The following is a 16,171-nucleotide window of genomic DNA, read 5'->3' on the forward strand; positions in this document are numbered from 1 at the left end:
ACCCATGCGCTACCATCCACTAACATTATGTAGGAAAAATATTTAAATTACGAGTTACCCTTAGATTACTCTCTTTCACTCATTCCCTATCATCCAATCCATTATTAACTCCTCTTCATCTCCTTAAAAATAACCAACCTCTCCCCTCAATTCCTCACCCTACCACTAGCATACAAGCAATTCTCATTTCCTGCCTGGAATACGACAATACCCTCCATGTTGGTTGATCTGCTCTTGCCTTCCCTTCAAATATGTATTTTACTCAGTAGCCTGAATGATTACTTTAAAAAGTAAACCAAGTACTCTAATGATATTGCCATCACCTTTAGAATCCATCCAACCTCTCTTAAAGGCCTTTGAGGCCCTACATAATCTGGCCCTGATAATATCTGTGACCTCTCTCCTACCAGTCTCCCTCTCACTAACTACCCCTAGCCACATAACCCTTACAAAGACTTTTCCCATCTGATAGCCTTTGCACCTGCCTTTTCCTCAGATCTTCATATAGATGCCTTATCTACCCTCCAGGTGTCAGCTCCATAGAGCACCACTTCCTCACTTACTGGGCTAAGAAGTCCTCCTTCCCAATTCCAATTTTCTGTATCCTGTCACCCCGTTTAATATTCTGAACGGCACTTCCACACACCTGATGTTTACTTCTCTGTCCCCTCCTCTCTATAATGGAAACTTCCTAAGGGTGGGGACTTTGACTCACTATAGTCTCTCTGGGACCTAGGAGAGTACCTGACACATATTAGGTACTCAAAGGGTTTTTATCAAATGAAGGATCATTATAGTAATTTTTCATCTGAACTACAAGACCTGACAAATGACTAATATTAAGACCAAGAAGAACAAGTTTTCTAGTCAAAGACAGCAACATTTGTAAAGGCAGAAAAAAAAGGAATTCAAAAACTGAAGCCAATATGAAAGGTAAGTAAGACAAGGGCAATGGGATGCATGCAGCAAGACTGTAAGGACAGGAGCTATGCTATACAGAGCCTCTTGGGCCTCACTGTGAGATTCTGAATCACTAAAGGATTTTTAAGCAGGGAAGTGACATGGCCAGATTTCTATTCTGAAAGTACCACTTGAGCCACAGTATGGATAATGGGGATGTGATCAGAGGAGAATATGTGATGATGTAAACATGGCAATTAGAAACTACAGCAGTTGTCTGCGCTTCACACTAGGGTAGTACAGTGAAGATGAAATAGACAAATCTAAGACATATTTAAGAAGAATCAACAGGACCCGTTACAGATCAATTCACTGTGGGGTTGGATATTGGATACAGATCAATTCACTGTGGGGATGGATATTGGAGATACAAGGAGAAATAATGGAGGAGCCAATGGCCAGGTTTCTAGTGAGTACGTGGATAGCAGTATAAGAGAATGCTGAACAGTGATGAGTTCAGTTTTTAGCATCTTAACTCTGAGCCATCTGTGATTCAAACAAGCAGAGGTGTCAAGCAGGTAACTGGATCTAAGCTTCATTCTGAAAAGAGATCATTCAATGGAAATGAATGAAGTGGTATGCATAGGAAGGTACAAAGCCACTTTAATACTTACAGGTAAAAGAGAACAAGAGGCCAGAGAATAACAGGAAAAGTAGGAAAGAAGTTATCCCAGAAGCTGAAGGATTACTTTTAAAAAAGGGGCAATGCTCACTGGTGTGAAATGAGTAGATAAGCAAGATGAGCAATGAACAGTGTTCAATGAACTCTGCAGCAAGGAGGTCACTTAGCACAATTTCAGTGCAGCAATAGAGATGACAGACAACAGAACAAGTTGAAGAGTGACTATAAAGTAAAGGATGGAGGAGGGTGTAGACAATACTTTTAATAAAATGGAGCAATACAGGAGAAAGAGGTCAGTTATTTAATGGGTATATGAAGTCAAAGGAGAATTTTCTAATATGGGAGAGACTTGAGATGTCTCAATTTTGACTGCAAAAATTCAGTAAAGAGAGAGGGAGTACTATCTCAGAAGCTAAGCAGGGTCAGGCCTGGTTAGTACTTGGATGGGAGACAAAGAGTTAAAAAGGTTAAGTGTAAGGTTTCTGAAAAGGCAAGAGAAGATAAGACCCAGAGCAAAGGTAAGGCCACCTCTCCTCCATTACAGCAAGGAGGAAGTAGAAAAGGATGAACCAGGATAGGATGCCAGTAGCCTTGGCGATTTAGTGGTAAAAAATTTTATCTCTGATACAATGAGATCTATTTTCTTTAGGAAATAAAGATGAGAAAGGAAAGAGACACTATAATAAGGGAAGAAAACATTTAAAGTGGAAGAATAAACAGCTGTGTAAAATATAGTAGAATTACTGGGTTACGTTGAGGGCCCACTTTTGGTAATCAAGTGTTTAAGACGGCACTCATGAATCCTTTCCACCATACGGAATCCTAAATTAAATCTGACTGTCAATATCTGAACTAAGACATATCTTTCCCCACAAGATGCATTATATATATATTTCTGGTGTTTCAGCGTAGGGCATTAATTCCTCATGACCTAACTAGAAAGGGTTCTCAAAGAGTACATTTTTTGTGCTTTTTCCACAAAATGGAAAAGCAGAAATTGCCACATGCAGTTTTCTCACAGCATGCAGAAATTACTAATAGGAAATAAATATAAAGCACTCAGAAAACAAGCAACTTAAAGAAACTGAAGTTTTCAATAATATTTTTTAATTATCATAGTATTTCTTGCTCCCTTTATGATTCGAGGAGATAAAAATTTGCTGCAATTAAAAGCAGCTCAGGGGATTCTGGGACGATGGCGGTGTGTGTAGGGCACTGGAAATCTCGTCTCAAAACCATCTATTTTTGAAAATACAACAAATAAAACCACACCTAACAGAGAGACCAGACGGTACAGTACAATAGCCAGGCAACATCTACATCTGCGAGAATGCGGTTTCTCACAAAGGAGGTAAGATACAAGCCACGGCCTGGTGGGACCCAAGCGCTCCCCCCACCCCAGCTCCCCAGCAGGAGGAGGAGAGTCAGAGCAGGGAGGGAGTAGAAGCCCAGGACTGCTAAATACCCAGCCCTAGTAATCCACACCAGGAGTGCAGAAACACATTGTGGGATGCGCTGGATATTAGGGAAATGGAAAAGTAAAATCTGTGAGCGGGTCACCGCAGCTGGCTCCCCTGAAACAAAAGAAAAGCAAGTGCTTTTTGAAAGTCTTAAAGGGACAGGGACCTCACAGCTGGATGGAATCATCTGGGCACACTCAGCCTAGCAGCTGGGAATCCCAGGAAACTCCAGGCGCCCTAACCCCCCGGGTGGCAATGCAGCTCTGAAGCCCCTCATGGCGATAAACAGCCTGTGTTCACTCCCATTCAGGCACAGCCCTGGCAGAGCAGCCTGGGAGTGGCAGCACCCACAGCAGCTGCCCAGAGTCTCCTCCCAGCACATAGCCGATCGGGCCAGACCTGGGGCTAAGAGCATAGGCAGAGGAACCGGGGACAGGGCACGGAGTAGCACCGTTCTCGCAGAAGAACACACCAGGCACACCTGCCTACACCCGCAGGGCTCTAGGCTGCCATGAGGGCTGCTCCCGGTGTGCGGGGAACGACACAGGCAGTGGAAAGGGGCAGGGTGAACAGCAAGCACGAAGGGACTTTGTTCTCCCAGCTGACACATGCGCTACCTACCTACAACTGCCTTGATAGCCATGAAAAGGTAGAAGAATTTGGTCCAGTCCAGAATAACCCAGACAAGCCCTGAGAGGGGGCCTGCAGAGGTAGATTTCACCAATCTTCATGAAAAATTATTCAAAATAAAAGTCATAACCATGCTGATGTCCAGAATAACCCAGACAAGCCCTGAGAGGGGGCCTACAGAGGTACATTTCACCAATCTTCATGAAAAATTATTCAAAATAAAAGTCTTAACCATGCTGATGGACCTGAAGAGAAATATGCAAGAGCTTAAGGATTAAGTTAAGAGGGAGAATACAGAAATGAAACAATCTCTGGAAGGACTTAAGAGCAGACTGGATGAGGTACAAGAGGCCACTAATGGAATAGAAATCAGAGAACAGGAACACAGAGAAGCTGAGGCAGAGAGAGATAAAAGGATCCCCAGAAATAAAAGAATATTAAGAGAACTGTGTGACCAATCCAAAAGGAACAATATCCGCATTATAGGGGTACAAGAAGAAGAAGAGACAGAAAAAGGGATAGAAAGTGTCTTTAAAGAAATAATTGCTGAAAACTTCTCCAAACTGAGGGAGGAAATAGTCTCTCAGACCATGGAAGCTCACAGATCACCCAACACAAGAGACCCAAGGAGAACAACACCAAGACATATAATAATTAAAATGGCAAAGATCAAAGACAAGGACAGAGTATCAAAGACAGTCAGAGAGAGAAAAAAGGTCACGTACAAAGGAAAATCCATCAGGCTATAATCAAACTTCTCAACAGAAACCCTACAGTCCAGAAGAGAATGGGATGATATATTTAATGTAGTGAAACAGAAGGGCCATGAATGAAGAATACTGTATCCAGCACGATTATCATTTAAATAAGAAGGAGGAATTAAACAATTCCCAGACAAGCAAAAGATGAGGGAATTTGCCTCCCACAGACCACCTCTACAGGATATTTCAGAGGGACTGCTCTAACTCCAAGAATGAAATAGTGGCTACCAAAGGAAACCAGTGTGGGAGGGAAGGTGGGGAAGAAGGGAGAAGGGGACAGAGGGGCATTATGTTTAGTACACATGGTGTGGGTGATCATGGGGAGAACAGTGTGTCACAGAGAAGGGACACAGTGGATTTCTGGCAACTTCCTGCACTGATGGACAGTGACTGCATTGGAGTATGGGTAGGGACTTAATATGGGTAAATGTAGTAAACACATTGTTTTTTCATGTGAAACATTCATAAGAGTGTATATCAATCATAACTTAATAAAAAATTTTAAGTATTAAAAAATAAAAAATAAAGGGACTGCTCTAGATGGAAGCACTAAAGGCTAAAGCACTAGAAGGCTAAAGAAATGTCACCAGAGAAAATAAAATCACAGCAAAGAAAGCAAACCAACCAAATACTAACTAAAGGCAAAGAATAAAATCAACTGTGCACAAAAGGAGTCAAAGGAAACACAAAAGAGTACAGATTAAAACACCTAACATACAAAGAATGGAGGAGGAGGAATAAGAAGGGAGAGAAATAATCAGACTATGTTTATAAAAGCTTAATAAGAGAGTTAAGTTAGATGATTAGATAGTAAAGAAGCTACCCCTGAACCTTTGGTAACCACAAATCCAAAGCCTGCAATGGGAATAAGTACATATCATTCAATAATCACCCTAAATGTAAATGGACTGAATACACGAATAAAAAGATACAGGATAATAGAATGGATAAAAAAGCAAGACCCATCTATATGCTGCTTACAAGAGACTCACCTCAAATCCAAAGATACACACAGACTGAAAGTCAAGGGATGTAAAAAGATATTTCATGCAAATAATTAGGGAGAAAAAAGCAGGTGTTGAAATACTTGTATCAGACAAAATAGACCTCAAAACAAAGAAAGTAACAAAAGATAAAGAAGGACATTACATAATCCTAAAGGAGTCAGTCCAACAAGAAAAGCTAGGCATTATAAATATATATGCACCCAATACAGGAGCATAAACATATGTGAAACAAATACTAACAGAATTAAAGGACGAAATAGAATGCAATGCATTCGTTCCAGGAGACATCAACACACCACTCACTTCAAAGGACAGAACCACAAGACAGAAAATAAGTAAGGAAACAGAGGCACTGAACAACACACTAGAACAGATGGACATAATAGACATCTACAGAACTCTACACCCAAAAGCAGCAGGATACACATTCCTCTCAAGTGCACATGGAACATTTTCCAGAATAGACCACATACTAGGCCACAAAAAGAGTCCCAGTAAATTCAAAAAGACTGATATTCTACCAACCAACTTCTCAGACCACAAAAGTAAAAAACTAGAAATAAATTGTACAAAGAAAACAAAAGGCTCACATATACATGGAGGCTTAACAACATGCTCCTAAAAAATCAATGGATCAATAACCAAATCAAAATAGAGATCAAGCAATATATAGAAACAAATAACAACAACACAAAGCCCCAACTTTGTGGGACACAGCGAAAGCAGTCTTAAGAGGAAAGTATATAGTAATCCAGACATATTTAAAGAAGTAAGAACAATCCCAAGTGAAATAGTCTAAAGTCACAATTATTGAAATTAGAAAAAGAAGAACAAATGAGGCCTAAAGTCAGCAGAAGGAGGGACATAATAAAGACCAGAGGAGAAATAAACAAAATTGAGAAGAATAAAACAATAGAAAATATCTATGAAACCAAAGACTGGTTCTTTGAGAAAATAAACAAAATAGATAAACCCCTTGCCTGACTTATTAAGAGGAAAAGAGAATCTACACATATCAACAGAACAAGAAACGAGAAAGGAAAAATCACGATGGACCCTACAGAAATACAAAGAATTATTTGAGAACACTATGAAAACCTATATGCTAACAAGCTGGAAAACCAGAAGAAATGGACAACTTCTAGAAAAATACAACCTTCCAAGACTGACCAACGAAGAAACAGAAAATCTAAACAGACCAATTACCGGCAAAGAAATTGATTCAGTAATCAAAAAGCTACTCAAGAACAAAACCCCTGGGCCAGATGGATTTACCTCAGAATTTTATCAGACATACAGAGAAGATATAATACCCATCCTCCTTAAAGTTTTCCAAAAAATAGAAGAGGAGGGAATACTCCCAAACTCATTCTATGAAGCCAACATCACCCTAATAGCAAAACCAGGCAAAGACCCCACTAAAAAAGAAAATTACAGACCAATATCCCTGATGAACACAGATGGAAAAAGACTCGACAAAATATTAGCAAACCAAATTAAAAAATACATCAAAAGGATCATACAGCATGACCAAGTGGGATTCATCTCAGGGATGCAAGGATGGTACAACATTTGAAAATCCATCAGCATCATCCACCACATAAACAAAAAGAAAGACAAAAATTACATGGTGATCTTGATAGACACTGAAAAAGCATTCAACAAAATTCAACACCTATTCATGATAAAAACTCTCAACAAAATGGGTATAGAGGGCACGTACCTCAACATAATAAAGGCCATATATGAGAAACCCACAGCCAACATCATACTTAAAAACGAGAAGCTGTTTCCCTAACATCAGGAACAAGACAAAGATGTCCACTCTCCCCACTTCTATTCAACATAGTACTGGAGGTCCTAGCCACAGCAATCAGGCAAAACAAAGAAATACGAGACATCCAGATTGGTAAGGAAGAAGTAAAACTATCACTGTTTGCAGAAGACATGATATTGTATATACAAAAACCTAAAGAATCCACTCCAAAATTACTAGAATATCTGAATTCAGCAAAGTTGCAGGATACAAATTAATACACAGAAATCTGTTGCATTCCTACATACTACCGATGAACTAGCAGAAAGAGAAATCAGGAAAATAATTCCATTCACAATTGCATCAAAAAGAATAAAATACCTAGGAATAAACCTAATCAAGGAAGTGAATGACCTATATCCTGAAAACTACAAGACACTCTTAACAGAAATTAAAGAGGATACTAACAAATGGAAATTCATACAATGCTCTTGGCTAGGAAGAATTAATATTGTCAAAATGGCCAACCTGCCTAAAGCAATCTACAGATTCAATGCAATCCCTATCAAAATACCAACAGCATTCTTCAACAAACTGGAACAAATAGTTCTAAAATTCATATGGAACCACAAAAGACCCTGAATAGCCAAAGCAATCCTGAGAAGGTAAAAGAAAGCAGGGGAGATCTCGATTCCCAATTTCAAGCTCTACCATAAAGCCACAGTAATGAAGACAATTCGGTACTGGCACAAGAACAGACCCATAGACCAGTGGACAGAAGAGAGAGTCCAGATATTAAACCAAACATATATGGTCAATTAATATACACTAAAGGAGCCAAGGATATACAATGAGGAAATGACAGCCTCTTCAACTGCAGGTCTTGGCAAAACTGGACAGCTACATGTAAGAGAATGAAACTGGATCATTGTCTAATCCCATACACAAAAGTAAATTCGATATGGATCAAAGACCTGAATTTAAGTCATGAAAGCATAAAAGTCTTAGAAAAAAACAGGCAAAAATCTCTTGGCCATAAACATGAGCAACTTTTTCATGAACATATCTCCCTGGGCAAGAGAAACAAATGCAAAAATGAACAAGTGGGACTATATCAAGCTGAAAAGCTTCTGTACAGCAAAGGACATCATCAACAGAATGAAAAGGCATCCTACAGTATGAGAGTATATATTCATAAATGACATATCCGATAAAGGGCTGATATACAAAATATATAAAGAACTCACACACCTCAGCAAACAAAAAGCAAATAAGCCAATTAAAAATGGGCAGAGGAGCTGAACAGACACTTCTCCAAAGAAGAAATTCAGATGGCCAACAGGCACATCAAAAGATGCTGCACATCACTAATCATCAGAGAAATGCAAATTAAAACTACAGTGAGATATCACCTCACACCAGTTAGGATAGCCAACATCCAAAAGACAAACAACTAATGTTGGTGAGGATGTGGAGAAAGGGGAACCCTCCTACACTGCTCGTGGGAGTGTAAACTAGTTCATCCATTGCGGAAAGCAGTATGGAGGTTCCTCAAAAAGCTCAAAATAGAAATACCATTTGACCCAGAATTCCACTCCTAGAAATTACCCTAAGAATGCAGGAGCCCTGTTTGAAAAAGATATGCACCCCTATGTTTCGCAGCACTATTTACAATAGCCAAGAAATGGAGACAACCTAAGTGTCCATCAGTATATGAATGGATAAAGAAGATGTGGTACATATACACATGGAATATTATTCAGCCCTAAGAAGAAAACAAATCCTACTATTTGCAACAACAGGGATGGAGCTAGAGGATATTATGCTCAATGAAATAAGCCAGGCGGAGAAAGACAAGTACCAAATGATTTCACTCATCTGTGGAGTATAGGAACAAAGGAAAAACTGAAGGAACAAAACAGCAGCAGACTCACAGAACCCAAGAATGAACTAACAGTTACCAAAGGGAAAGGGACCGGAGAGGATGGGTGGGTTGGGAGGGATAAGGAGGAAAAAGGGACATTACGATTAGCACACATAATGTAGGGGGGGGTCACAGGGAATGCAGTATAACACAGAAAAGACAAGTCATGATTCTATAGCATCTTACTACGCTGATGGACAGTGGCTATAATAGGTTATGTGGTGCGGACTTGATAATGGGGGGAGTCTCATAACCATAATGTTGCTCATGTATTGTACATTAATGATACCAAAATAAAAAAAACAAACTTGGGGAAAAAAAGCAACTATATCATCTTTTTCCTTCTCTATTACCCTCTTCACACAATCTTTATCCCCTGTGCTGCAGTAAGCACCCCATTCCATATTCATTAAAAGGAACTTAGGATATGGAATCACAAAATCTCTGTTTGATTCCAAGCACTATTCTCATACACTATAATGGAACTTCAGGCTAGGTATGTAAGATATCTGAGCCTCAGATTTCTCACCTGTTTAAAAAAAGAAAGAAAAGAAAAAAATTATTGTAATAATTCAGTGACAACTGTTTACAAACTGTACTGTACTAGAAATGGTAGCTCTTACCTACTCCGAAGTATTATTCTGCTCAGAAATTACCTGCCTCCAAGTTCAAACGTGTGTAATGAGCAATGAGCATAAGGTAATCATTAGCAGAAAACAAGCTAAACTAAGCAGCTCGTGGAAGATGTCCCCTTCACATTCCCGGACTTTAGAATATACTTACTGACCTAAATGAAGCTCTTGTTGGGGCAATACCAGGCAGAAATATTAAATTAAAAAGTTATAAAAACAAACAAAGTTAAGCTGTATTGTATAGAAGACTTTTCTGTCACTACCTTACCTAGCAATCTGCATGGTGAGAAATCTTTCTTCTTAGTTTCCCTAAATAAGCTACTTCACTTAGCTCCCCTTCCTATTCCTTAAAGTACTCCCCATGAACAAGGCAACATGGATCCTAAAGTAAAGCAAAGAGAACTAGCCAGATGAGTAAGTGTGTTTAAGTTGAGGAGAGACTATCCTTGACATAATCCATTGGGAAAATTCAAATTAAAGACAGAGGCAAAAATTTTCTTTACATCTATATAAATGTCCATGTAAACAATACTTTCTATTTTAAGTATAATTTCCCCACAGAAATGTCAAAAGCCTTGTCCTTTTCAATTTAGTGGGCTCATTTAAGAATTTTCGCTATTAATTTAATACTTAAAAATCAACGGGACCCAAAAAGCTAATAAGAAAGCCCTCAGAGACTTAAACTGAACTACGGCCAAAAAACTTGATAAAAACCTCACCTGAAATGGACTGTACTTCCAAACTGTAGGAAAACCATAAAATCAAAACAATTCTCAGGATGTAAAATCACCCAGGTAACTAACCCACTTTAATTATAAAAAACTTGCAATAGTGGGAAGGGAGGAAGAAGGGGAATAATGGGCATTACAATTAGCACACATAACGTTGGGGGGCAGCATGGGGAAGGCAGTAGAGCAGAGACGACAAGTAATGACTCTACAGCATCTTACTACACTGATGGACAATTACTGTACTGGGGTATGTGGTGGGGACTTGATAATAGGGTGAATGTAGTAATCACAACGTTGCTCATGTGATTTTATATTAATGATACAAAAAAAATCGCAATACGCAAGTGACCATGTTACTTTTCTCTGAGTTTATGTAGTGTTGGTTATAATCCAGTCAGGGTCACAGAAGAGATACTAAAAAATCTCCTAAGACATCTAAATGGGTATTTCTAGTACTATTTGTTCCTTTTTGCACCAAAGTTAGCAGCACAGCATTTCACAAAGTCAGCTACCACATCAACTTCACAATGTCTTCATCATCTCCTAAGGAAGGCAGCTAGTGGTCTGCATCATGCAGCCCAAAGATTTGAAGCCTACTTAGATAAACATGGCTATGTGTGAATTTCATCCCCCTACCCCAGTAAGATCAGAATACCTCACTGGGTGTCAAGTTTAGGACCACCAAAAATCTTGGGGCTACTAACAAGGGCTCTTGGCCCCACCACACAAACATGTTTAAAAGTAAGGGACATGAGAAATAACATGACTTATCCAAGTCACCTGATAGGAGGGGAAAAGGAAAGGGGTCAAGTATGGGGTGAGGGGCTTTATAGTACACAATATCCTGAAAAAGAAATAGTCAACAGGCAAGTTAAAACACACGTGCATTTGCCAACAGGTAGCAGTTACCACACAACATATCTGTGAGCTTTCTCAACACACAAAACAAAAAGCCACCCCCACACACATACATGGAAACACATAATCCAACTGAGTGGAATATCTAATTCTTGGCTTAGTATTACTAATGGGCAGAACTGCATACTAAGAATTATCAGACTGTTCCCTCTATTGGACCTGTGTTATCTAAATTACTGAGTAAAATTGTTAATCCATTAATCAATCTTTATGACTGATCATTTATGATAAAAATTATCAACACATTTTTTTGGCATTAACTGAAAACTGTTGCGCGAAATCTGTCTACTCAAGGACATGTCACCCTATATTATCAAATAATTAAACTAGAATCTTCTTAGGCATCGAATTACATGTCAAGAATTTAAAGTGAATTTAAGATGAAAAGAAAAGCATATTTTCCAAGCAACAAAGACTTAATATGAAATTTTCTTATTTTTTAGGAGTTGGAATAGTTTGAGATTTTTTGTTCCTACGAATTATCTCCACACATCATGTGATGCACTGTTTGACAATTACAAAATACAAATAGTTTTAATGCTTTAAAAAAAAAGCCACTCTTTTATGAAGTACTTGTGTGGGACCTCTACAAATAAATGACATTTCTGGAATGGGGGCAAATTAAACTCCTTGTGCTCTTTGACATTCAAAGTCTTTAAAACCTTCAGCAAATTAAGATCCACCTCATTTTTAAGGCTTTTCACGTTAAATTGAAGTATATTTTTAGTATCGATAAACTACACTATCACTTCTATTTGAAAAGTATATCCACATTTTACTAGATTTTAAATTTTTTTTTTAACTCAAAATATAAAATTTGCCAGAACAAGTTAAACAGTAGACATGGCAGGCATTCAACAAGTTAATTTATCTATAGAATTCCTGAAGTAAAAGCTTGAAAAAAACTGAGATAAATCCCTGGTAGTGCTACTGATGATACAATGCTGCTAACATGAAAACTGAAAAATACTCAGAATATTCTGAAAACAGCATCTCCTTCTAAAAATAAAGAAAACCACTTGCCAACACAGAAACTATGGACTCTTAAAAATGATAATCACTGGGGAGGCATTTCTATAAATACTTTAGTCTAAATTGCAATTAACACTCACCTTTCAAAGCACTTTTCAGTCATGCCTTACCACTAACAAGCGAATTTTTTGGTGCCATTATACTGATAAAAGGACTCTGCTACTTCATTTGCTTCTAATGCAAACTATTCATTTATGCAGTTAAATATCTACAACTACCACAACATAAACCACTTCCAATCAGCAAAATTAAAACAAACAAGCAGAGCATCTATCATAGATAAGGCTCCAAGAATGTTCTAACAAATTTACATTTTACTTTATGGTACTAAGACTAAATGTGTTTGGTGGTAGATTTGGGTTTATATTCTACACATTTTTTTAGGTTGGAAGAGAAAAACCTCAGAAAATAAGCAACAGTGGATCACACCATTCTATTTTAAGTGAAGCCAAAAGTTCAAGAACTTCTGTGGAAGAGAGAATATTTAAGACTTTTTTCCTTTTTCTTAAGTATACTTAAGTAGTTAGGAATAATTTGTGTTCTATAACGCCATAGCCCTAACAACCAGTCTAGAGTGTAGCCTCTACACTACATTACGGTGGGGCGGAAGTGAAAAACGATCAGAGGGAGAAAATGGCCCGGCTGGCCAATTTACAAACCTTCAATTAAAAGAATTTTGAGATTAACTTCTTGTCTGCCCTCTCTCACCCCCACCCGCTTCCTCCTCTCCTCGGGGAGGTCTGTTATGCGACTCCTGACAAAATTTTTTTAATAAATAAATAAAGACACACCCTCTGGGTTGAAGTGACACAATCGCCCGCACCCCACCCTCCGCCGACACGCACCCCGTTTCTTCTCTCCTGTCTGCCGCTCCTGCCCCGGCCTCTCCCCTCTCCCGCTCCTTAGACCCTCTCGGGGTGAAGCAGCAGCAGGCAGCAGCTGGCTCCGGAGACGGTAGCCCGGCGAAGGGAAGGCTGCCCGGGAGCCGTGCGACTCTGGGGACCCAAGTCGGAGGGGGCCGACCGCGGGGGACCGTGGGCTGCGGCGGCCGCGGGCTCCCTCGCCCATTTTCTCTCTCCCCGTCTCTGGGTTTCGGCCACCACAGCCACTTCCTGTATCGCAGCCCGACTGCCACAGCCCGGCCACTAGCTCTCTCCCCGGCTGGGGGCTGGGGCAGCCGCTGAGGTTAGGGCAATCCCCACCCCGCCCCGTGGGCTGGTCATTCGGGCGCCGGCGGCGGCTCCTCGCCCCGCCGGCCGACGCCCGCCCGCGCGCCGCGCTCCTCACCTGTATGTAGTTGTTTTCACAGTAGTCCGCCACCCGGGTCAGGTTTTGGTAACTCTCTATCAGCGCCCTCTTGCCAGACGGGATCTCCTCCTCTAGTAGCATCTGCAGCTCTGCCATTTTTCACCCTTCTGCATCGCTTCCTCTCTTTTTAGAGACAGAGGTAACACGGTCTGGGGAGGGCCCGGGCACCTCACAGCCCGGATACAAACCGCCCACCGCCCTCCCGCCTGGTATTGTGGGACGGCACCTCCTCCCCTTCCTTCTCACTCTCTCCGCCCACCTCCACCCACTCCTCGCAGCTGCCTCAAACCCCTTATCTCGCGAGTCTTCATGCCTCTCCCTTCCCTCCCGCAACCATGGGATTTTTTTTTTTTAACTTCAGCTTCCTCTTCTGGGAATTGTAGTCTCTCACGGACCGGGCGATCCGCCAAAAGCGCATGCGTCCAAGGAGCTCCAAAAAAGAACTCGTACTAGTGTAAAGTACCACCACAGATAGTGGAAGTGTAAGCCCAGAGTTTCCCGACCGCCCCGTGAGATGGCACCCCCGAGCAGGCCGTGAAACTTGTCCGAGCTAGGTCAGTGAATCAGAGATACAAATTCTGATAAGGACTGAAAAGCGCTAGAACATGGAAAACTCCAAATCTTGACTTCCTCTCTGTTCTCAAACATAACAAGACTCAGGCTTTACTTTCTAAACTTCCACCGCCCTCAATTCGTTTAACGTTTAGCAAACATTACCAGCTCTGTGCCAAGCTATGTACTAAACATTGGGGGTGCAAGTTGAGTAAAGGTACTCTGTACCATTAAAGACTCACAATTTTAAAATAAACATACATAATTTCTAGTGCTATGCCGTCCTCATTTCTTTATCTTTGACTCTTCTTTGCATGCATCTCCTTACATTTTTGAAGTTATGTGCATATTGTTTACATTGTTTCTCTACGTTGTGTAAAATCTTTTTTTTTTTTAAATCAACTAACACTTTGGAATAACCTAAAATGCCCTGTAGGATAAAAAGTCAAAAAGCTTTTCATTTCAACAGGAACATTGAATGTGTTTGACATACTGGGCTATGAAAAGTGGTATCCAAAGGCCAAAAAGTAAACTAAAGGTCATTCAAAAATACATACTTTCATCTTTCCATGAAGTCATTTAGAACCACAGTAACTATAGGAATGATAACATGACTTAGCCAGATTTTTTAAAATTGACCCTTCGATAGATATATAGATATTGCAAATTGCCTTTAAGGGGCCATAAAATGTTCAACCTCTACAAGGAAAAACTTAAGCCTCCTAACTTGTAAGGGTAACTATGCCCAGCCACCAGATTCCCAATCAAGGATTCCAAGGTCCACAAATCAATAAATGGTTTACTCTCCATAATTAAATGCAATGAACTTGATAGTCTTTAATACTTACCATAATTCCAAACATTATTTAACTCAAGTTATGGAAATGTGAAAATATTTTTGAGCTTGGTCTTTACATGAGCTGGATATTACTGTGAAAATCACTAAGCTTGCTTTTACCTAAACATTGCTTCCTTTCAACAACATATCCAGAGTGGTTAGAAAGGTTAGAAAGTGGTTAGAAAATCTGCTTTACCATTTTAAAGTACTATCAGATTTATTTAATGCTCACAACTCAGAGATACATGACCATGATTCTTTCCTATCTTTACCAAATAAGGCAATTTAAGCTTAGGCAGGTTGAATTAAGCTTAAGTCACTGAAAATAGTAATCAAATGATCATTGGTCTTTCCAGTATTCAGTTTAAACTGTTAAAATACTTGTGATTCATCTAAAATCCATCCAAGAAATTATCCTTCATACCCTTAATGTGATTGAGTCGAATACACTACCCTTTGTATTTTTATTTTAAAAAAAGGTAATTTCCTTGATAATGATAGTTGGTAATCAGACAGTATTTCTTCATTAAAGCCAAGTGGGTTTAACAGGTGCAGGGGATAAAGAGGTACAAACTTCCAATGACACAATAAATTAGTCACAAGGATCAGAGTACAGCATAGAGAATATAGACAATAACATTGAAATAACATTTGTAGGTTGACAGATGGTAACCACCCTTATTATGGTGAACATTTAGTAATATATGTAACTGTCAAATCACTATGTTATACAATTTTATGTTAGTTTCAGGTGTACAACTATAAAAAAAAACTTTTAAAAATGGGATTTGTGGGGGAATGAACCGTAAAACACAACATCATACTATTTAGCCATGGGCTGTCAACAATTTTTTTGACACAGTTCAAAATTAAAAATAACATTATACAACATGAACAGGGACATAGATATCTGTGCTGGTGTAAAAGTTTCATAAATAATATACTCTAATATTTCCCAATTTATGTTATTTCATTTAATGCTTGTAAGGACCATAAAGTTTAATTCATGATGCACAGTTTGAAAACCGTTTTTCCTGTCC

The 16,171-nt window shown here is 39.4% G+C and overlaps 1 protein-coding gene across 13 annotated transcripts in view; it reads right to left on the reverse strand.

Annotated features, from left to right (window-relative positions):
• ABI1 (abl interactor 1) overlaps positions 1-13,982 on the reverse strand; it is a 146,812-nt gene extending 132,830 nt beyond the window's left edge. For 4 of the 13 annotated variants that reach the window (XM_037004502.2, XM_037004499.2, XM_037004494.2 and 1 more), the window contains exon 1: positions 13,721-13,978. In XM_037004502.2, coding sequence (XP_036860397.1) covers positions 13,721-13,837 — 117 coding nt within the window. In that variant the 5' untranslated portion in view covers positions 13,838-13,978. Of the gene's footprint in view, positions 1-13,278; positions 13,601-13,720 lie in introns of those variants that run through there. The other 9 variants (XM_037004501.2, XM_037004497.2, XM_037004492.2 and 6 more) reach the window with 6 other exon arrangements.
• Positions 13,983-16,171: the final 2,189 nt, after the last annotated feature.

Source organism: Manis javanica, chromosome 2, assembly GCF_040802235.1.
Source record: "Manis javanica isolate MJ-LG chromosome 2, MJ_LKY, whole genome shotgun sequence".
In the NCBI taxonomy this organism is placed as follows: Eukaryota; Metazoa; Chordata; class Mammalia; order Pholidota; family Manidae; genus Manis; species Manis javanica.